This window comes from Scyliorhinus torazame, chromosome 6 (genome assembly GCF_047496885.1).
Source record: "Scyliorhinus torazame isolate Kashiwa2021f chromosome 6, sScyTor2.1, whole genome shotgun sequence".
Taxonomy (NCBI): domain Eukaryota; kingdom Metazoa; phylum Chordata; class Chondrichthyes; order Carcharhiniformes; family Scyliorhinidae; genus Scyliorhinus; species Scyliorhinus torazame.
The window spans coordinates 105,886,219-105,908,727 of record NC_092712.1 but is presented as its reverse complement, the minus strand read 5'-3'; the positions used below and the strand labels follow the sequence as shown (position 1 = coordinate 105,908,727).

General features: G+C 45.0%; 1 protein-coding gene across 5 annotated transcripts in view; it reads left to right on the top strand.

Annotated features, from left to right (window-relative positions):
* Positions 1-22,509, top strand: part of LOC140424937 (protein DBF4 homolog A-like) — a 67,567-nt gene that overhangs the window by 21,150 nt on the left and 23,908 nt on the right. For all 5 annotated transcript variants that reach the window (XM_072508635.1, XM_072508634.1, XM_072508631.1 and 2 more), the window contains 2 exons: positions 2,335-2,379; positions 20,916-20,985. In XM_072508635.1, coding sequence (XP_072364736.1) covers positions 2,335-2,379; positions 20,916-20,985 — 115 coding nt within the window. The remainder of the gene's footprint in view (positions 1-2,334; positions 2,380-20,915; positions 20,986-22,509) is intronic.

Below are 22,509 nucleotides of genomic sequence, written 5' to 3'. Positions count from 1 at the left end.
ACTATGCAAATACTGCAAACATTTACTGAACTTTAGACATTTCCAGTTACCCTGCAAATAACGTTCGATAACTTTATTATCTTTTTTGAGTTATAAACTTTATTACCTTGCTTTTTTGAGTACTAATATCATTTCAATTTAATTTATTTATTTAGTTGATGAATACCTATGCGGTATTCAAATACTCGGAGATGTTAATGTGGAATTATGCTCTGGTTCATTAAAAGGGGGAAAGGAAAAGCTGGGCATTAGCCTGGATTTTGCGGTGACTGGCGAAATAACAATACCAGCCATTCTGTACGCACAGAGTTTCTACTGACGTCTGTACTGCAATACACCGTGATTAAAATACATTTTGGTATTACGGGCAAATAACTTTATCTCCTTTTGAAAAATCAGATTGAATAATTTTTAATGAAGAAGACAAGATTTGAAACAGGAAGAGTAAATTAGAACAGTTAATTCAACACCAAAATATTTACAGAAAGTGGATTAAGATGGGTGGCACGGTAGCGCAGTGGTTAGCACTGCTACCTCATGGCGATTAGGATCTGGCTTCGATCCCAGCCCCGGGTCACTGCCCGTGTGGAGTTTACACATTCTCCCCGTGACTGCATGGGTCACACCCCCACAACCCAAAGATGTGCAGGGTAGGTGGATTGGCCATGCTAAATTGCCCCTTGGAAAAAAAAAAGAATTTGGTATTCTAAATTTATATTTATAAAAAAAAAAGAAAATGGATTAAGAGAGGGAGATGGGAGGCAAAGAATTTTTTTTTTTTAAGTTACATTTTTATCTATAAAATCTTGAACAATAATTAAAACCTGAAATCATAGATTTAAAGTAATTGGCAAAAGCGGCCAGAGAAAAGACATTTCACATACCGAGTGATTGGGGTCTGAATACACTGCCTGAGCATGATGGAGACAGGTTCAATTGAGGCATTCAAAAAGGAATTAGACTCTATTTGAAAAGGAAGAATGTGCAGGATGAAGGTGGGAGAATGATACTAGATGAATTGCTCAGGTGGCCTGTGTAGACACGATGAACCTAATGGCCTGTTGAGCTATTACAAATGTGTGATTCTGAATAAAACTCGTCTTTTGTAAAAATTATTTTTAATTGCTAGAGGTCGTTTGGCAATAATTAAGACTTTTATTACAAAATTGTTTTAAAAAGCGACAGCGGAATAGAATGACTCACAACTATTTTTGGTAACTTTGCAGGTATCTATCACTTAAATACTGCAAATTCATGCTATATTTCAATGCTGATTCTCTTAAAGAGATAATAAAGCACAGCTTCTGGACTAGCAGGGCAACTTGAGGAAACAGCATTCTGATGTCCGCATTTAACTGTGCATGTGCAATCTATGCACATGTGGGTCATTAGAAGGTGCTATCTAACTAATGTTTTTAGTAAGATTGATTAATGACAGCCTCATTATTTTCACAGCTGAATCTTGGCAAATATTCTTTGTTAAAAATAATCCTGCATTATTGTAGGAAATGATTGACAAGATTGTCTCATTTTGACTTTTTAAAAATAAATTTAAGAGTATCCAATTATTTATTTTTCCAATTAAGGGGCAATTTAGCTTGGCCAATTCACCTACCCTGCACACCCTTGGGTTGTGGGGGTGAAATCCACGCAGACATGGGGAGAATGTGCAAACTCCACACGGACAATGACCCGGGGCCGGGATCGAACCTGGTACCTCGTCGCAGTGAGGCAGCAGTGCTAACCACTGCGCCACCATGCTGCCCGTCTCACTTTAACTTTTAAAAGAAAAATTTCCATGTGGATACCCTGTAGTTTGGTCTTTCACTCTGTTGGCCTGCTCATTAGCACTAATTATGTTGATAGACATTTGTTTCAGAGCAATGCCATTGAAGACAACAGGTTTATGATTTTGATTGGCCTCAAAACTGCTCTGACAGGAAAGGACGTGTTACACAACAGGGAATCCAACTTCTGTTGCCTTTACATAAGTGACAACATTTCCAATTCTAGCCTTTTGTAATTTTCTCCCCACGCAGAGCTTTCAACAGTCTCTGTTCTAGTGTCTGAGAATTGTTCCCACCAAATGTCAATTTTCATGGGATGTTTTCTGGATCAATGGAATTGCATAAATGGAAGTTCTTTTTATTTTGGTGCAGCAATGCACTTCAATTTGTCAAAAGTATTGAAGCCTAATTAGTCTGAATTCAAAACATCAATCAAATTGATTGATTTTTTTAAAAACCTGTTTGAAGCTGACTGTTTCTTACTGAGTCATCAAAAATGCTAAATCTTCTGCCTCAAAAATGTTGATTTAATGTTTTTAATTAACAGGTAAGCAGAGGAAAAAGCTTTGTCAAAAAGGTTATTAAGGAACAGGTAAGTGGTGAATCAAGAAACACATGCAAAAGAAACAACATTTTTAATTCTATTTTAATGCAATTTAAAACTAAATGTTAAGTCGTGAATTTTAAATGATTGCTCCTTTTGTTTATTTTGGGTAACTCAGCTGCTTAATTTTAACTAATCGTTCACAGTTACTAATGCTGAATGTTAAATGTGTTTGCATTATTCAGCTCTGATACTGTCCACAATAGTAGTGGACTAAGTGCAACCTGATGTAATGAAGTCGGTCTTTTTGATAAGTAATGTGCTAGAACCAATATGAAAATGGCCCTAAATCATTTTAAATAATGTATATAATCACTGACCGCAAGCATCAGAAATTGGAAGAAATTAAGTTTAATATAAAGCTGAAACAGTAATAGATACAATTTAAATTTGAATAATCCTAGGTCATCTAGTACAACATTCTAGAAAAATATTAAAGATAAAACAGTTTAGAAGAACTGGTCCAGACACCCAAAAGCTGTAAACCAAAGAATGGCCTTGATTGTAAACTGAAGAGCTATGAAAATGAACACAACTTGCACCACTTATAAAGGGCGCATTTGTCCAAACCCAATGTGCCTACTATGCAACAATGGTGAGAAGAATGTGGTAACTACAGAGGGTAATTTACAATGATCGTAGACAGTAGCAGGATTCATACAGTAAGATTTCCCTTGGGCATTGACTCCTAAGTTTTGTAATAGATCAGGAAAGGGTAACTTAGTTTGATTGGCTATTTGTGTTTAAGACCATAAGACATAGGAGTAGAATTAGGCGATTCAGCCATCGAGACTGCTCTGCAATTCAATCATGGCAGATATGAATTGTGAACAGTTTTGGGCCCTGTATCTAACAAAGGATGTGCTGGTCTTGGAAAGTGTCCAGAGGAGGTTCACAAGAATGATCCCTGGAATGAAGAGCTTGACATATGAGGAGTAGTTGAGGACTCTGGGTCTGTACTCATTGGAGTTTAGAAGGATGAGGGGGGATCTTATTGAGATTTACAGGATACTGCGAGGCCTGGATAGAGTGGACGTGGAGAGGATGTGGCCACTTGTAGGAAGAACTAGAACCAGAGGACACAATCTCAGACTAAAGGAACGGTCCTTTAAAACTGACATGAGGAGGAATTTCTTCAGCCAGAGGGTGGTGCTCTTTGCCGCAGAAGGCAGTGGAGGCCAATCACTCCACTTATGGGCCGGAACTTTTCGATTTTGTGCCTATGGGAGCTCCTAGTCCTGCCGACGGTGCACCCCCTTCACGGGTTTCCCAGCAGCGAGGGGTGCATTCAATGGGAAACTCCATTTGCAAAAGCGGGACCAGAAGATCTTGCCATTGGCCGATGGCGGGCTGCCTCCACCGTCGTGAAACAGCATGTTGCATGGAAAAACCCGCCCTAGGAATCCAACGGGCTTGGTAGGTCGTGAGTAAGGCGAAGGAGCAGCAGAGCCCAAGACTCTGTGGGCTTTGGCTGGCCCACGGGTGGGGGCGTAAAGCAGTGTTATTGAATCTGGATTTTAATTGTATGAGTTTTCACCTTTTGAAGGTTTGGGCCCTGTGCTTCAGTCAGTCAAAATATCTCTGGTTAGAGTTCTGATGTTGAATTTTCCAGGAGAAGCTAAAGATTGATGACCATGAATAACTAGCTGTTACTTGTTGCTGTAATTTATGTCAGCCTAGGGCTTTGCTGCCACTCAATGTGTATAGTAAACTGTATAACTACAGTACCTGTTAGTTATACACAGGGGAGCAAGTCTTTGCATGCCCATTCAGGTCTGATAGCCCTCTGGTGTTTTATATACCACTGAAAGAGCCAGGTATGTACTTACTCGGCTGGTTATTGTCAGTGTCTTTCTCTATGGGGGAAACACAAGTTATTTCCATCCTTGCTTTTGCTGGTAGCTTTTGCTTCTACTTTCATCCTTTTCTGGCTGTAGAAAATAGGAGCAGGTCATTTGGCCCTTCAAACCTGCTCCAGCATTCAGTATGATCATGGCTGATTCTCTATCTCAACGCCATGCTCCCCCCATAAGCCTTCGCACCTTTTAGAGTCTAGAAATCTATCTACTTACTTACTCCCCCTCTACAACCTTCTGTGATTGAGAATTCCACAGGTTTACCACGCCCTGAGTGAAGACGTTTCTCCTCATCTCAGTGCTAAATTGCCTACCCGGCCTCCTGATACTATGATACCCCCAGCCAGAGGAAACAACACCCCTAAATCCATTTTTCCAGCCTTGTCAGAATTTTATATGTTTTCAATGAGATCCCTTTCATCCTTTTAAACTCTGGTGAATACAGGCCCCGTCAATCCAGTCTCCTCTCATATGAGAATCCTGTGATCCCAGTAAGCATTCTGGTGAGCCTTCACTGCACTCCCTTTATGGGAAAAAGAAATATTTCTTAAATGAAGATACCACAACTGCACACAATACACCTGGTGTGGTCTCGCAGCTGCAGTAAGATATCCTTGCTCTTGTACTCAAGTCCTCTTACAATGAAGGCCACAATACCATTTGCCTTCCTAACTGCTTGCTGTACCTGCATGTTTGCTTTCAGTGACTGGTGTACAAGGACACCCAGATCCCTTTGTACATCAACATTTCCCAATCTATCACCATTTGAATAATACTCTGCCATTCTGTTTCTCGGTCCAAAGTGGATAACTTCGCATTTATCTACATTACACTGCATCTGCCATGTATTTTCCCATTCAGTCAACTTGTCTAAATCACCTCAAAGCCTCTTGACATCATCCTCATCACTCACATTGCCACCAAGTTTCACGATGAGAGAGGAAGATTACAATGAGTGGGGGTTGGGTAACACGAGGGGCTTCACTGAGTCTTTTGTCGCCCGGGAATACAAAGAACTTGGCTGAAACCTATGTTGAATAATATTTTTACAAAGTCCTTTAAAATCTATGTTGATCGATAAATTGCAAACTTTAATTATGCTGAATGTTTCTATTTTGCTTTTTTGATGTTTTGTTTTTGCTGGAGTCAAGTTTTTAAAAAGATTTCTATCTCTATATTCGTTCGTAAGATGTGGGTGTTACTGGTATGATAGCTTTGTGCCCACCCCTAATTCCTAATTGTCCTTGCAAAGATGGTAGTGAGATGAAATGGCATCACACTGGCAAATAGTTTGCAAAACTATTGACTTCTGTAGTTCTTTGCTTTGCATATACATAATCCATCAAGGTTATGTTCTGTTGTTGGTATGGACGTCATCCTTTATCACATGCACTGTCACATGCACTAACTGCATGGAATGGGGAAATAATGAGGTCACTTCGGTGATTTGATACAAATGCATTGGTCCAGTCTTGATGGCAATAGAAGGTACACTAATGTTGCTTGTGTTAGAAGCTGTTATTAAAGATATTATAACAAGCGGAGTCAACATGCTTTTGTGAAAGGGAAATCATGTTTAACTAACTTAATGGAGTTATTTATAGAGGGAACATGTGTTGTAGACAAAGGGAAACCAGTGGATGTATGGTAATTACATGATTAGAAGGCATCTGATAAGGTGCCACATCAAGGGTTAATGGGGAAAATAAAAGCTCATCGTGTAGAGGATAGAAGACTGGCTAACTAATGCGAAACAGTAGGCATAAATGGGTCATTTTTGGGTTGACAAGATGTAATGAGCGGTGTGCCACAGGAATCCGTGCTGGTACTCCTCTTTACAATTTATATAAATGACTTGGATGAAGGGACCTAAGGTACGGTTGTTAAATTTGCTGATTTATTTATTTAGAGAATGCAAAGTCCCTAAGCCAAGCAGTTTCTTCCAGTCCTGCTGTGTTGAATGCGGATAGGCCTCCGCTGAGTCTGTGGATTGGACATTCTTTTATGATGTGATGCATAGCTTGCTCTGTCCCACAGGCACATAGTGGGCTGACACTAATGTCCCATCTGTGGAGGTTCGCCAAACAGAGGCTGTGGCCGGTCCTGAACCTGTTGAGGGTGGGCCACCCTTCCTCGGAAGATTGAAACCAGGAAGCTGTTGGGTTGGGTTTGAGACCAGGTGCTTGTCTGTCATGTTCAATGATTCCCATTCATTCGTCCAGGCGTTGGAAATCCTGTATGGGAGGGTTTTTCCAGATCGGCCTTCTTGATGGGAGTGTGTGTGCGTGTAGTAATATTGTGCAGGTGTTGACAAGTACTCGTTTAGGGCCTGGTAGAAGTCGGCGGTTTACGTTGTTTACATATCTGAATTTTTGTGAGGTTTATTATGGAAGGTCATTTGTGTGCAAGTTGAACAGTGTTGAAGAAAGTACTGAGCCTTGTGGGATTTCCACTGGTTTGTCTTTTCCATGTACCTTTTGCCTGTCAAAGGTGAACTCCAGACCTTTGATTACTCAACAGTGTTCTGATGTTCTTAGTCAAAGGTGTCATAGGCAGCTGTGAGGTCAAGGAACACTGCACCTGCCTTCAAGTTTTTCTGAAAGCTGTTTTCAAAGTCGGTGGTAAGGGCCAGTACCTGTTTCCCTGTGCTGCGGACCTTGTGGAAACCAGCTTGGCCGACGTGTAGGACTTCTATGATTGGAGATCTGTGCTGAAGGATGAGGCATTCAAGGATTTTACATGGAACTGACAGACTGGATGGTAGCTAGCTGCAAGTATGGAGACTTTTACAGGTTTGGTGTGGCGATAACATTTGCTGTCTGCCGTTTCTTTGGAATGGTGTTGGAATTTATGACCATCGTGTAAAACTGGATCAGCCAGGAAAGAGCTTGGTGCCCCACCTGCTTCATAAATTCTGGTACAATATTGTCATATCTTGCTGCCTTGTTCCACTTCAAGCTGATGATACAGTAATAGGTGGGAAAGTAAGTTAAGACGTGAGGTAGCTACAAAGGTATATAGATAGGTTAAGTGAGGGATAAAGAGCTGGCAAATGGAGTATAATGTGGGGAAAAGTGAAATTGTCCAGTTTGGCAGGAAGAATAAAAAAGCAGATTATCTAAATGGCAAGAAATTACAGAGCTCTGAGATGCAGATTCACCTGGATGTCATGGTGCGCTAGTCACTAAAGGCTAGTATGCAGCAAGTAATTAGGAAAAATAACAATGTTATTGTTTATTGCAAAGGTAATTGAATGCAAAAGTAGGGAGGTTATGTTTCAGTTATGCAGGGCATTGGTGAGACAAAATAAAGTCTCCTTATTCAAGGAAGGCTGTAAATGCATTGAAAGTAGTTCAGAGAATGTTACACAGAATCTCAGTGTAGAAGAGGCCCTTCAACCAATTGAGTCTCTGAACGAACACAGGCCATCCTGAAGGGGAAGGGTGAACAGCCAGAGGTCGTAGTACACATAGGTACTAATGACATAGGTCCTGCAGAAGGAGTTCAGGGAGTTAGGCCGTAAGCTAAGAAGAAGGACCTCTATGGTTGTAATCTCAGGATTACTCCCTGTGCCACGTGCCAGTGAGGCCAGAAATAGGATAGTGCAGCTAAACACGTGGCTAAACCAGTGGTGTAGGAGGGAGGATTTCAGATTTTTGGACCATTGGGATCTCATCCGGGGCAGGTGTGACCTGTACAAAAAGGACATCTAAACTCGAGGGGTGCCAATATCCTGGCTGGGAGGGTTGCGAGTGTCACTAGGGAGGATTTAAACTAACATGGCAGGGGGATGAGAACCAGAGCGTTAGCTTAGATGGTGTCATAACTGAAGGGGAAATGGAGAACAAAAATAATAGAACATCATCCTCAGCCAGAGCAAAATAGATGACAAGTGTGAGAAGGGCGGTGGTCAATATTGAGGGTATTGCACCTTAATGCGTGCAGTATATGGAACAAAGTAAAGGAGCTTGTTGCGCACATTGAAATTGGCCGGTACGATATTGTGGTAATCACGGAGACGTGGCTGCAAGGGGATCAGGGCTGGGATTTAAATATACAAGGATACGTGTCCTATCGAAAGGACAGGTAGATGGGCAAAGGGGGCGGGGTTTCATTGTTAGTAAGGAATGAAGTTAAATCGATAGCAAGAGCGATATTGAATCAGAAGGCACAGAATCTCTGTGGGTAGAGTTGAGGAATCGCAATGGTAAAAAGACCCTGATGAGAGTTATGTACAGGCCCCCTAGCAGTAGTCAGGATGTAGGGCGGAAAATAAATCAGGAGATAGAGAAAGCATGTAAAAAAGGCAATATCACAATAATCATGGGTGACTTCAATATGCACGTGGACTGGGAAAATCAGGTTGGTAGTGGATCCCAAGAAAAGTGGTGGTTTTTTGGAGCAGCTTGTGATAGAGCCCACTAGGGAACAGGCAATTCTGGATTTGGTGATGTGTAATGAGGCAGGCTTGATTAGGGATCTTAAGGTGAAGGAACCCTTAGGGAGCAGTGACCACAGTATGATAGAATTTACCCTGCAGTTTGAGAGGGAGAAGCTGAAGTCAGATGTAACGGTATTACAATTAAATAAGGCTAACTACTAAGACATGGGGGAGGAGCTGGCCAGAGTTGATTGGAAAAGGAGACTAGCAGGGAAGACAATGGAACAGCAATGGCAGAGGTTTTTGGGGGTTATTCGGGAGGCACAGCAGAAATTAAGCCCATAGGAGGAAGAAACATGCTCAGGGCAGGACAAGGCATCCATGGTTGACGAGGGAAGTCAAGGACAGCATAAAAGCAAAAGAAAAAGCATACAAAGTGGCAAGCATTAGTGGGAAGCCAAAGATTGGGAATCATTTAAAAGCGAGCAGAGGACAACTAAAAAAGCGATAAGAGGAGAGAAGATTAAATATGAGTGCAAATTAGCTAGTAATATAAAAGAAGATAGGAAGAGTTTCTTTCAATATATAAAAGGTAAGAGAGGCAAAAATAGACATTGGACCACTGGAAAACGTGGCTGGAGAAGTAATAATAGGAAACAAAGAAATGGCAGACAAACTGAATAGTTCCTTTGCATCAGTCCTCACGGTGGAAGACATCAGTGGGATGCCAGAGCGCCAGGAGAATCAGGGAGCAGAGGTCAGTGCAGTGGCCATCACTAAGGAGAAGGTTCTGGGGAAACTGAAAGGTCTGAAGGTGGATAAGTCACCTGGACCGGATGGTCTACACCCCAAGGTCCTAAAAGAGATAGCTGAGGAAATTGTGGAGGCATTGGTGGTGATCTTTCAGAAATCACTGGGGGCAGGAAGGGTTCCTGAGGACTGGAAAATGGCTAATGTAACACCTCTGTTTAAGAAGGGAGGGAGACAGAAGACTGGAAATTATAGGCCGGTTAGCCTGACTTCGGTCATTGGTAAAATTTTAGAGTCTTATTAAAGATGAGATCGCGAAGTACTTGGAAGTGCATGGTAAAATAGGACTGAGTCAGCACGGCCTTGTCAAAGGGAGGTCATGTCTGACAAAAGTTCTTTGAGAAGGTAAAAAGGAGGTTCGATAAAGTAGAACCAGTGAACGTGATTTATTTAGATTTCCCGAAGGCCTTTGTCAAGGTGCCGCATAGGAGACTGTTAAATAAGTTAAGAGCCCATGGTGTTACGGTTACGACCCTGGCATGGATAGAGGATTGGCTGACTGGCAGAAGGCAGAGAGTTTCAGGATGGCAGCCGGTGACTAGTGGTGTGCCTTAGGGGTCTGTGCTGTAACCACAACTTTTTACAAGATACATTAATGATCTGGAAGAAGGAACTGAAGGCTTTACTAAGTTTGCATATGATACAAAGATCTGTAGAGGGACAGGTAGTATTGAGGAAGCAAGGGGGCTGCAGAAGTATTTGGACAAGCTAAGAGAGTGGGCAATGAAGTGGCAAATGAAATACAATGTGGAAAGTGTGAGATTATGCACTTTGGAAGGAGGAATTTAGGCATAGACTATTTTCTAAATGGGGAAATGCTTAGGAAATCAGAAGCACAAAGGGATTTGGGAGTCCTTGTTCACGATTCTCTTAAGGTTAACGTGCAGGTTCAGTCGGCAGCTCAGAAGGTAAATGCAATGTTAGCATTCATGTCAAGAGTGCTAGAATACAAGACCAGGGATGTACTTCTGAGGCTGTATAAGGCTCTGGTCAGACCCCATTTGGAGTATTGTGAGCAGTTTTGGGCCCCGTATCAAAGGAAGGACGTGCTGGCCTTGGAAAGGTCCAGAGAAGGTTCACAAGAATGATCCCTGGAATGAAGAACTTTTCGTATGAGGAACGTTGAGGACTCTGGGTCTGTACCCATTGGAGTTTAGAAGGATACATACATAGAATTTACAGTGCAGAAGGAGGCCATTCGGCCCATCAAGTCTGCACCGGCTCTTGTAAAGAGCACCCTACCCAAGGTCAACACCGCCACCCTATCCCCATAACCCAGTAACCCCACCCAACACTAAGGGCAATTTGGACACTAAGGGCAATTTATCATGGCCAATCCACCTAACCTGCACATCTTTGGACTGTGGGAGGAAACCGGAGCACCCGGAGGAAACCCACGCACACACGGGGAGGATGTGCAGACTCCACACAGACAGTGACCCAAGCCGGAATCGAACCTGGGACCCTGGTGCTGTGAAGCAATTGTGCTATCCACAAGGCTACCGTGCTGCCCTTATTTGAAACTTACAGGATACAGCGAGGCCTGTATAGAGTGGGCGTGGAGAGGATGTTTCCACTTGTAGGAACAACTAGAAGCAGAGGACACCATCTCAGACTGAAGGGACGATCCTTTAAAACAGAGATGAGGAGGAATTTCTTCAGCCAGAGGGTGGTGAATCTGTGGAACACATTGCCGCAGAAGGCTGTGGAGGCCAAATCACTGAGTGTCTTTAAGTTGGAGATAGATAGGTTCTTGATTAATAAAGTGATCAGGGGTTATGGGGAGAAGGCAGGAGAATTGGGATGAGAAAATATCAGCCATGAATATGAATATTGCTTATTGTCACAAGTAGGCTTCAAATGAAGTTACTGTGAAAAGCCCCTAGTCGCCACATTCCGGCGCCTGTTCGGGGAGGCTGGTACAGGAATTGAACCGTGCTGCTGGCCTGCCTTGGTCTGCTTTAAAAGCCAGCTATTTAGCCCAGTGTGCTAAACCAGCCCCTAACGAGCCATGATTGAATGGCGGAGCAGACTCGATGGGCCGAGTGGCCTAATTCTGCTCCTATGTCTTATGGTCTTATGGAGTCTGCACCAACATGTGAAAACACCTGATCTCCCTACCTGATCCCATTTATCAGCACTTGGCCCACCGCATTGAATGTTATGATGTGCTAACTACTGACCCGGGTACGTTTTAAAGGATGTAAGACAGCCCGCATCTCCCACCCTTCCTGGCAGTGCATTCCGGACCATCATCTCTCACATTCCCCCCCCTTTAAACCTGCCCCTCACCTTGAACTTATGTCCCCACGTAACTGACCCTTCAACTAAAGGAACAGCTGCTTCCTATCCTTGTACACCTCAATCAGGTCGCCCTTCTATCTTTGCTCCAACGAAAGCAGCCCAAGCCTATCCAACCTCTCTTCATAACTTAAATGTTCCATCCCAGCCAACATCCTAGTGAATCTCTTCTGCACCCCCTCCAGTATAATCACATCCTTCCTAGAATGTGGCAACCCAGAACAGCACACAGTACTCCAGCTGTAGCCTCACCAAAGTTCGATACAACTCCAACATGACCTCCCTGCTTTTGGAATCTAAGCCTCGCTTGATAAAGGCAAGTGTCCAACTTGCCCTTCTAACGTCAGAGACCTATGGACAAACACGCTAAAGTCCTTTTGTTCCTCAGAACTTCATAGTGTCAAGCCTTTCATTGAATAATTCCTTGTCAAATTACTCCTTCCAAAGTTGATTACCTCACACTTTTCAGGGTTAAATTCCATCTGCCATTTTTTAAATAGGGGCCCCAACATGGGTCCCTGTGGTATGCCACTGGACACTGCCTTCCAGTCCCTAAAGCAGCCTTCTGTAATCATCCTCTGTCTCCTACAATTAAGCCAATTTTGAAACTACCGTTTCAAATTACCCTGTATTCCATGTGTATTTGCCCTTTTAGTTTTCCATGTGGAACCTCATCAAAGTCTTTGTTCGACTAATATCTGGAACGGGCAGGATGTCTTATGAGGCAAGGTTGAACGGGCTAGGCTTATATCCACTAGAGTTTAGAAGAGTAGGAGGCGACTTGATTGAAACAAATAAGATCCTGAGGGTTCTTGACAGTGTGGATATGGAAATGTGGATGTTTCCTCCTGTGGGAGAATCTAGAATTCGGGGCCACTATTTAAAAATAAGGGGCCGACCATTTAAGACCAAGATGAGAATTATTTTCTTAAGGGTAGTGAATCTTTGGAACTCTCTTACTCAAAAAATGTTGGGACCAGAAGCCTTGAATATTTTTAAGGCAGAAGTAGGTAGGCTCTTGATGAGCAAGGGACTGTAACGTTATTGAGCGTCTGAACAATGGAGTTGAGGTTACAGTCAGATCAACCATGATCTTATTGAATGGTGGAGCAGGTCAAGGAACCAAGCGGCCTAATCCTGTTCCTAATTTTTTTGGGGGGGGTGTCATGTGATAGAAGCACAGGAGTGGCTGTGTTTTGTGAACTCTGGTGCTACTCATCTTTTAATCCTTTTTTCAAATTCTGATGCACAACCCATAATCATTTGATCCTGATGTGTATAATCTGCACTATGCTCCTTTAATCTCCTGGCTAAATTTTGGCAATGGATAACAGGGTGGCACAGTAATTAGAACTGCTGCCTCAGTGCCAGTGACTCGGGTTTGATTCTAACCTTGGGTCACTGTCTGTGTGAAGTCTGCACATTCTCCCTATGTCTGCGTGTGTTTCCTCTGGCTACTCCGGTTTCCTCCAACAGTGCACAGATGTGCAGGTTAGGTGGATTGGCCATATAAATTGCCCCTAAGTGTCTAACGGTTACTTGGGATTACAGGGATAAGGTGGGGATTTGGCATAGGCAGGGAGCTCTCTCAGAGGGTCGGTGCAGACTCAATGGGCCGAATGGCCTCCTTCTGCACTGTAGCGATTCGGGTTCAGTCAAGAAAATCCTTGTTTGACTGAGACATGTCCCGAGACGGCTGGGTGGGGTCCAGTTTGCAGTGGTGGTTTCGCTGGTGCGTGGCCTTATGCTTCGGCGATGCCATTGGCGTCAAGATGATGGCTGCCATTGTGAATGAAGGTGTGGACGATGGTCTTGGCTCCCCAGCATAGATTATTGGTACTTAAATTGATGAACTGCGAGAAAGAAGGGACGAAGTGGAGAAAAGAATCCTGTCGATGGAGCAGTTTCTTCGTTGGGGGCTCACCTTCTGTCCTTGGAAATTCTGCTGCATGGTATGTCGATTGATTCGGGCGATGGGGCTAGACAAGGAATATCCTTGCGCCTGGTCTCCCAAGGGGAGCTGGGGATGATTTCCTGGCCGAATTTGAGAACTGGCTGCCATGCTTTCACAATCTTGATTTGAAGGCTGGGCGTTTAGCATTTAATGGAGCACATTGGCGGCACGGTAGCACAGTAGTTAGAACTGTTGCTTCACCGAGCCAGAGACCCGGGTTCAATTCTCGACTTGGGTCACTGCCCGTGCGGGTCTGCACCTTCTCCCCGTGTCTGCATGGGTTTCCGCTCGTGCTCCGTTTCCTCCCACAAGTCCTGAAAGACGTGCTTCTTAGGTGAATTGGACATTCTAAATTCTCCGAACAGGCACCATAGTGTGAAGACTAGGGGATTTTCACAGTAACTTCATTTCAGTGTTAATGTAAGCCTACTTGTGACACTAATAAAGATTTTAGACTATTATTGTATTGGTCTTTGAGGCCTGGGGTTGGTTGACAAGTCTGACCACTGGTCTTAGTTGTCTTGTCTTCTGTGTTCATCAAGAAGGGCTGGAGGGTGGCCGCAAGTGACTAGTCTTCACCGCCCGTCAGGGCCAAGGTTTCAGGACGACAACATGGCAGAGGTGCAAAGGGCTTCATTTAAACTCTGAATGAATCCTGGATGTTTCTCAACGATCCTAGAACCATAGAATTTCTACAATGCAGTAAGAGTCTGCACCGACCCTCTGAAAGAACACCCTATCTAGACCCGCTCCCCCACCCTATCCCCGTAACCCCATCTAACATGCACACTCTTGGACACTAAGGGGCAATTTATCATGGTCAATCCACCTAATCTGCACATCTTATGGTCTGTGGGAGGAAACCAGTGCACCCGGAGGAAACTCGCGCAGACACGGGGAGAAAGTGCAAATTTCACACAGACTGTCACCCAAAGTCGGAATTGAATCTGAGGCCCTGCTGATGTGAGGCAGCAGTGCTAACCTCGCATGGCTTTGGCTTTGTGAGTATACTTCTGATTTTGTATTATTGTCATTTATTCTGACACTGGCTTATGATATATGAACACAGAAGCATTTGTTGCCTGTTATACTGTGAAGAGCTGAGTCTGGAGAGTGGAGTTGAGTCCACAAAGATCAGCCATGATCTCATTAACTGGCGGAGCAGGCTCGAGGGGCCAGATGGCCTACTCCTGTTCCTAATTCTTATGTTCTTATGTAAAATCGTGCTGCGTTGGTTGTTTGACAAGATTGGTGTGCTGTGTATACCTGTTTGCTTTTATGTGCTGCAATTCTTTCTTTTACACTGAGGAAAGTTTTGTGAGGGCCACGAAGAATCCAGCACGAGTTTTAAGGATACAGAGTAACAACATTTATTTACAATAACATATATATATAACAGCAGCAGCAACTTCCCTTGCTGCACACTCCTTCCTGCTGTTTCCAAACTGGCAAGCTTTTTTATACTTGGAGTTTGCTCATGGTTTCTCCGCCCCCCTCATTGGGGAAGCTCATACTCCCACAGGATTGTGGGATTGTCATTAGTCCCCAGCCAATGGTAAGCAGGCAGGTTATAACATCCCATCCCCCCCCCCCCCCCCCCCCCCCCCCCCAAAGTACAAGGAATCCACCGAAGACCCTGGCGAAGGAGGGCGTCGGACTCGTTTTGCCGCAGGCCGGACACCATTTGCACGCGGCGTTGGATCAGGCGGCGTGTAACGAGAAGGAGACCGGCGCTTCCGTGATGAACGGCGCAACGGTTGTACATCCACGGTCCGTGGACCCGAGGATTCCCCCTCTGATGCATCCTGTGTCTCCATCTCGGAGTCAGAGTCTGCTGCATCCGTCATGTCAGCGTCTCTATCTCCATTCGGTTCTGTAACGACCTTCGAGTGAGGCACCAGTGGAAGATTGTGAGGACTACCTTCCCTTGTCTCTGGTCTCTGCGGCTGTAGAAATGAGCTCCGGGGACGGGGAATCTTTTGAGGGGATAGTCTTCTGGACCAAACGTGGTCTACATGTTTGCGCTGGAGACGACCCTGGGCTTGCACCTGCTAAGATATAGGGCCCGTTTGGCGAAAGATTACACCAGGAACCCACTGGGCACCACCAGCAAAATTCCGAACGAACACTGGGTCACCGGGCACAAACTGCCGAATCGGCCGATGCCGAGAAATTCCCTGTCCCTGCCGTTCTTGTGTGCGGCGTACTTTTGCGCCAATGTCCGGGAAAATCATACTAAGGCGGGTGCGAAGTCTCCGGCCCATTAGGAGTTCTGCGGGAGCTACCCAGTCACCGCATGGGGGGGGGGGGTGGTCCCATACATAAACAAAAAGCGAGCCAGTCTCGTGCCCATTGATCCGGAAGACTGCTTCTTTAGGCCTCTTTTGAATGTCTGCACTGCGCGCTCTGCCAACCCATTTGAAGCCGGGTGGTATGGGGCAGTGCGGATATGGCGTATGCCGTTCATCTTCGTGAACCTCGCAAACTCCTCACTCGTGAATGGAGTGCCGTTATCCGTGACCAGCACCTCGGGGAGGCCATGCGTACTAATAGACAAACGCATCTTTTCAATTGTTGCGCAGGACGTTGTCCCCTGCATCTTATGCACCGCTAGCCATTTACACTGGGCGTCAATTAATAGAAGGAACATGGATCCTTGAAAAGGGCCTGCAAAATCTGCATGCAAGCGTGCCCAAGGCCACCCTGGCCATTCCCAGTGATGTAGGGGCGCGGCCGGCGGAAGCTTCTGATGCTCCTGGCAGATGGAGCAGTTTTGGGCCACCTTCTCAATGTCGGTGTCGAGGCCTGGCCACCAGACATAACTCCGGGCCAACATTTTCATTTTGGTCACACCTGGATGCCCATTGTGCAAGTCTGTTAGTATCAGCTCCTGGCCTTTTTCCGGGACAATCACACGCGTCCCCCACAAGAGGATGCCGTCTTCCACGCTGAATTCTGACAGCTTGGAGGAAAATGCCCGCAACTCGCCTGGGAGCTGTCTATGCTGCCCACCATACAGGACTATGTGCCGAACCTTTGACAGGACTGGCTCCGTCTGGGTCCACTCACTGATCTGTGATGCCGTGACAGGCAAGGTGTCCATAAAATTTAGGGTTGCAACCACCTCACCGGTCGTGGGGGTCGACATGGGGCCGGTCGATAAAGGCAATCGGCTCAGTGCGTCGGCATTTGCTATTTGCGTTCCTGGTTTGTGCTCCAGAGAATACTCGGATGCAGCAAGCAACAAAGCCCAGCGCTGGATCCGTGCGGAAGCAATGGGCGGTATTGGCTTATCCTCTCTGAAAAGTCCCAGCAGAGGCTTATGATCAGTCACGATAGTGAAATGGCGGCCATACACGTACTGGTGGAAGCGTTTCACCGCAAAAACCACTGCCAGGCCCTCCTTCTCGATCTGCGCGTACTTTTTCTCCGCTGCAGTCAATGTGCGGGAGGCGAAAGCTATCGGTCGCTCGGCCCCGTTATCCATCTTGTGGGACAGGACGGCCCCAATACCATACGGGGATGCATCACATGTGACGAGCAAAGGCTTTCCAGGATCATAGTGGGTTAGTAACCCAGACAACGACAATTGTTGCTTTACCCGCCGGAAAGCGGTTTCTTGCAGCTGACCCCAAACCCAGGTGTGATTTTTCTTCAGCAGAAGGTGCAAAGGGGCCAGCGTAGTTGCCAGATTGGGGAGTAACTTCCCGTAATAGTTTACGAGACCGAGAAAAGAACAAAGATGCGAAGTGTCAGTCGGGGCGGGGGCCTGTTGATTGCACGCACCTTCTCTGCGACAGGGTGCAAACCTTCGCAGTCCACCCGATAACCTAGGTAGACTACTTCCTTTGCCTGAAATACGCACATTGTGCGACGTAAACGGACTCCAGCCTCCGAAAAGTGTCGAAGGACAGCCTCCAGATTTTCCAAATGTTCCTGCTCCGACATCCCTATAATTAAAACTTCATCTAAGTAGACAGAAACACGTGGTAAACCTCTCAAAATGCCCTCCATAACACGTTGAAAAATTGCGCAGGCAGAGGATACTCCAAAGGGCAACCGTGTATATTCATACAGGCCCCCGTGTGTATTAATCGTTACATATGGTCGGGAGGCAGGGACCAGCTCCAACTGCAGGTAGGCGTGACTCATATCTAATTTTGTGAACGAGAGTCCACCTGCAAGCTTCGCGTAGAGATCCTCTATGCGAGGCATTGGATATCGGTCGAGTCGGGAAGCCGTATTCACTGTAAGTTTATAGTCGCCACACAAGCGAACTGTGGCATCTGGCTTCATTACAGGTACAATTGGTGCTGCCCAGTCAGCAAAACGGACGGGCCTGATAATACCCAAACTCTCCAAACGAGTGAGCTCCCCTTCTACCTTCTCGAGCAAGGCGTAAGGCACCGGGCGCGCCCGGAAATAGCGCGGCATGGCTCCTGGTTTGACTTGGATACGGGCTATGGCCCCTTTTATTTTCCCCAAACCAGACTGGAATACATCTGGGTATCGTCCTAGCACCTCAGTCAACCCTTCAGAAACTGTTTGGAGGATGTGCTGCCATTGCAACCGCAAATGGCACAACCAGTCCCGACCCAACAGGCTGGGCCCATGGCCGCGCACCATGATAAGTGGGAAACGCCCCTCCTTGCGTCCATAAACAACAGGGGTCATTGTAGTTCCTGCAATGTCCAGTGGTTCCCCCGTGTAGGTGGCCAACCTGGCCTGTGAGTCGGTTAATGTAAGGGTCTGTATACCCTGCTTGATGCGGTCGAATGTCCTCTGGGCGAACACGGAGACCGCTGCGCCAGTGTCCAACTCCATCTCAAGCAGGTGGCCATTGACCCGTACTGTCACCTTAATGGGGGCCACACGGGGAGCTGCCACACAATGCAGCTGCAGGCAGTCGTCCTCCGTCTTCACGTCCTCAGGAGTAGTCGCCGCAGGTTCATCCACATGGAAGGTACGGCCCCTGGGCTGGTCCCAGTTACGGCCCCTGGGCTGTTCCCAGTTTCGGTTGGAACGACGGCGCCCCCAGGACCGCCGTCCGCGACGGGGTCGGCGCCTACAAGTCTGACACGGACATGACTCCTCATCCATTGGTTCTGGAGAAGGCTCCCTTCGGGGAGGAATGTCCGACGGCCACTGGCGTCGGTCCGGACGTTGCCTCGCCCAAAGTACCGCAGGAGTGCTGGGGGACATTTTCGGACGGAAGGGCTTACGCCCCAAGGCATGCACTTCCATTCCCTGTAGCTCCTGCACTCCTCGTTCTGCGCTCTCTCAGGACAATACTATTTGAATGGCCTGTTGAAAAGTCAATGTTGGCTCAGCTAACAACATTCTCTGGGTGGCCTCATTGTTAATACCGCAAACCAAATGGTCGCGTAACATTTCTGACAAGGTCTCACCATAGTCACAGTACTCCGCAATCCAGCGTAGCCTGGATAGAAAATCGGCAAGGGATTCTCCAGGGGTCCTCCCAGCGGTATTAAACCGGTAACGCTGGACTATCGTGGACGGGTTTGGGTTAAAATGTTGCCCCACTATATTCACAAGTTCATGAAACGTTTTGTTGTCCGGCGCAGCTGGGTACGTAAGGCTCCTAATCACCCCAAACGTATGCGGGCCGCAGGCGGTGAGCAATATGACCACCTGGCGCTCGTTTTCGGTGATCTTGTTTGCCTGGAAATAGTAACGTATCCGTTGTGTGTACTGATTCCAGCTTTCCAGCGCAGCATCAAAAACATCCAAACGTCCGTACAGAGGCATGGTATAATAGAAAACAACTTCCAATCTGTATCCAACAAAAATCCAGGGAGGTGGCTTCAGCAGTGTAGACAGCTATTCACTTTAACCCTCGTCGCCAGTTTTGTGAGGGCCACGAAGAATCCAGCACGAGTTTTAAGGATACAAAGTAATAACATTTATTTACAATAACATATATATATATATATATATAACAGCAGCAGCAATTTCCCTTGCTGCACACTCCTTCCTGCTGTTTCCAAACTGGCCAGCTTAATTTATACTTGGAGTTTACTAATGGTTTCTCCGCCCCCCCCTCATTGGGGAAGCTCATACTCCCACAGGATTGTGGGATTGTCATTAGTCCACAGCCAATGGTAAGCAGGCAGGTTAGAACAGAAATACGTTTTTTCGTGCCCACATTTTATAGATAAGATGAGTAGCACCACAGCAGGGTGGCGGGTAGGTGGTTTGGTATATGGGTGGTTAGTATGGCCTTAAATCCTCATGGGTGAGGAAACCCCCTGTTAGAACTATTAGGCCTGAAAGGTGCCTCTGATTTGGTTGGAGAGGAGTGAGGTTTGTTGTGTTGCGAGTCTTGGCATGCTGTAAGAACTCTTGGCTTACTGGCTCCTGTATACAAGAGTGTTCTGCCAAGCCGTGTCTTGTACCAATGGTGTTGGGACGCTGAGTTAGGTCCCGATTGGCTGTATTTTAACCTATAAGGGATCCCGTATATTCTTTAGCTCTGTCTTGGTTGTCCTGTGGGGAGGAGTTGCACTATGGTACCATGTTCACATGACTTTATCCTGTTATCCCGAGATCCCCACTCTTTCTGGTATCCATTCATTGTCCGTACGAAAGGAGATGCTGACTACAACGATTGATAATCTGAACCAGTTGTAGGAGTATTTGCTGGTCTCCTCTATGTTTATGTAAAACAATGATCACTCTGTGTTGGATTAGATTTTGGAGACTTGTGTCTTGTGGTTAAATGGAAAAGCTTTAATAAACTAGATTCTTTGTCCCATTTACATTTTGGACCTTTTTGTCTTTGGTCAACTTCACCCTATCCACTCTTCTTTCTCTCTCCTTTCCACTCACTGCCACCATACTCCTTTCTTCATTACTGCCATTGAGACGTGTTCTACTGAGAGAACAGTGAAGCAAATAATAAGGATCATAACAAAAAGTGTTTATAATTTTTTAAATATTTGGTTTTAAAAAAAATAAAATGCCTCCCTTATTTAATTTTGTATTTGAAATTATCGCTGAGGTTTATCAGATGAGTTTCATGCCTTTTTTTTTATCCCAGATGATTCTGACATGCACTAATGTCTTGACAGTATTTTGAGTGTCATTTAATAGATGTTTAAAAATAAATGATTACAGTATTCACTTCTATGGTCTTGTTTTCTGAAATATTTCTGATAGAAGTTTGATGTGCATTTTCCTTTCCTCCTGTCCCTCAATGTAGGAATTTGTTCCTGGAAACAACATTCTGTCCAACGCTCTTGCTTGGGGAGTACGAATACTTTACATAGATGGTATCCTTACATTTTTGTTTAAATTTAAGGTTTAACCCGCATGTCAACAATATGAAATTGTTGCTAATGGTATGGGAATTGGGTGGATAAAGCATCCTTTACTGGTGTGTGTGTTTATCTCGATCATCAGTATTTTAAAATACTGAATTCCATTATTCATCACAAATTGAAAAGTCCACCAGCAAAGTATTTTTTACTGATATGTTGCATATATGAATCTGAGGTTTTGAACAAAATGTATTGCAGGTGCGTTAACAGACTATTTCTCGGCATAATTGTGTTTCTGAATATCTATCCTCCTATTCATGCCAAAAAATAGTTGGTAAATGATTTCACTGAGAAAACGTCATTTGATCCATCAGGTTGACGCCTATAACAGTCATACAATTTAAATCATAGATCATAGATCATAGAATTTACAGTGCAGAAGGAGGCCATTCAGCCCATCGAGTCTGCACCAGCTCTTGGAAAGAGCACCCTACCCAAGGTCCACACCTCCACCCTTTCCCCATAACCCAGCAACCCCACCCAACACTAAGGGCAATTTTGGACATTAAGGGCAATGTATCATGGCCAATCCACCTAACCTGCACATCTTTGGACTGTGGGAGGAAACCGGAGCACCCGGAGAAAACCCACGCACACACGGGGAGGATGTGCAGACTCCGCACAGACAGTGACCCAAGCCGGAATCGAACCTGGGACCCTGGAGCTGTGAAGCAATTGTGCTATCCACAATGCTACCGTGCTGCCCCAAATCATGATGTGTTTTGTCTAAACTGTTTCATTCTAGAAGCCCATTAATCACTGCAGCAAAAATTCCCAAGGAAAACGATTTCAGTTCTGTTCCAATGACAAATAATGTTGGTATAATATTAAAATCTAGAATTTTTAACTTTGATCCATGGACGCAAAAGTACTTGAACACAATTTTTAATATAGTATTTTCTGACACGGAGTTAACTTTCAGTCCTCCGAGTACTCTTTGTAGGATTGTAAAGTTTGCTTGTAAGGTTGTAAAATTTGCTGACGATGCAATATGATCATGTGAGGAACGCAGGGTAGCATTTGAAGGAATTTAAATCGAAAAGTTGTTGAACAATAGATACAAACAACTAGACTTCCTGTTAAGGATGCTGTTAGCCACTTTATGCCTTCACAACATGGACAATTCTTTACTTTGTGGAATATTTAATTTCCTCATTTGCTTCCTTTATTTTTATCTTCAGACAGAAAAGAATTGCCCATGTTGTGAAAGCATAAAGTGGCTAACAGCATCCTCAACAGCAAGTCTGAAAAATTGTGCTGAATTTAATGCAGTAATTAGTAAAACAGATTAAAGTAGCTTTGTTTGGTAAGATAATGTTATGTAAACATTGTCTAGCACAACTTTTCCTTCTAAAATTGTTTATTACACTGTGACCAATGTGAAGTCATACTGGTTGACTTTGAAGTTTCTAACGGCAGTTAAGTACAGATTATCAAACTTACTGTTACTTTATACTTTCCCGATTCGTTCGTCAA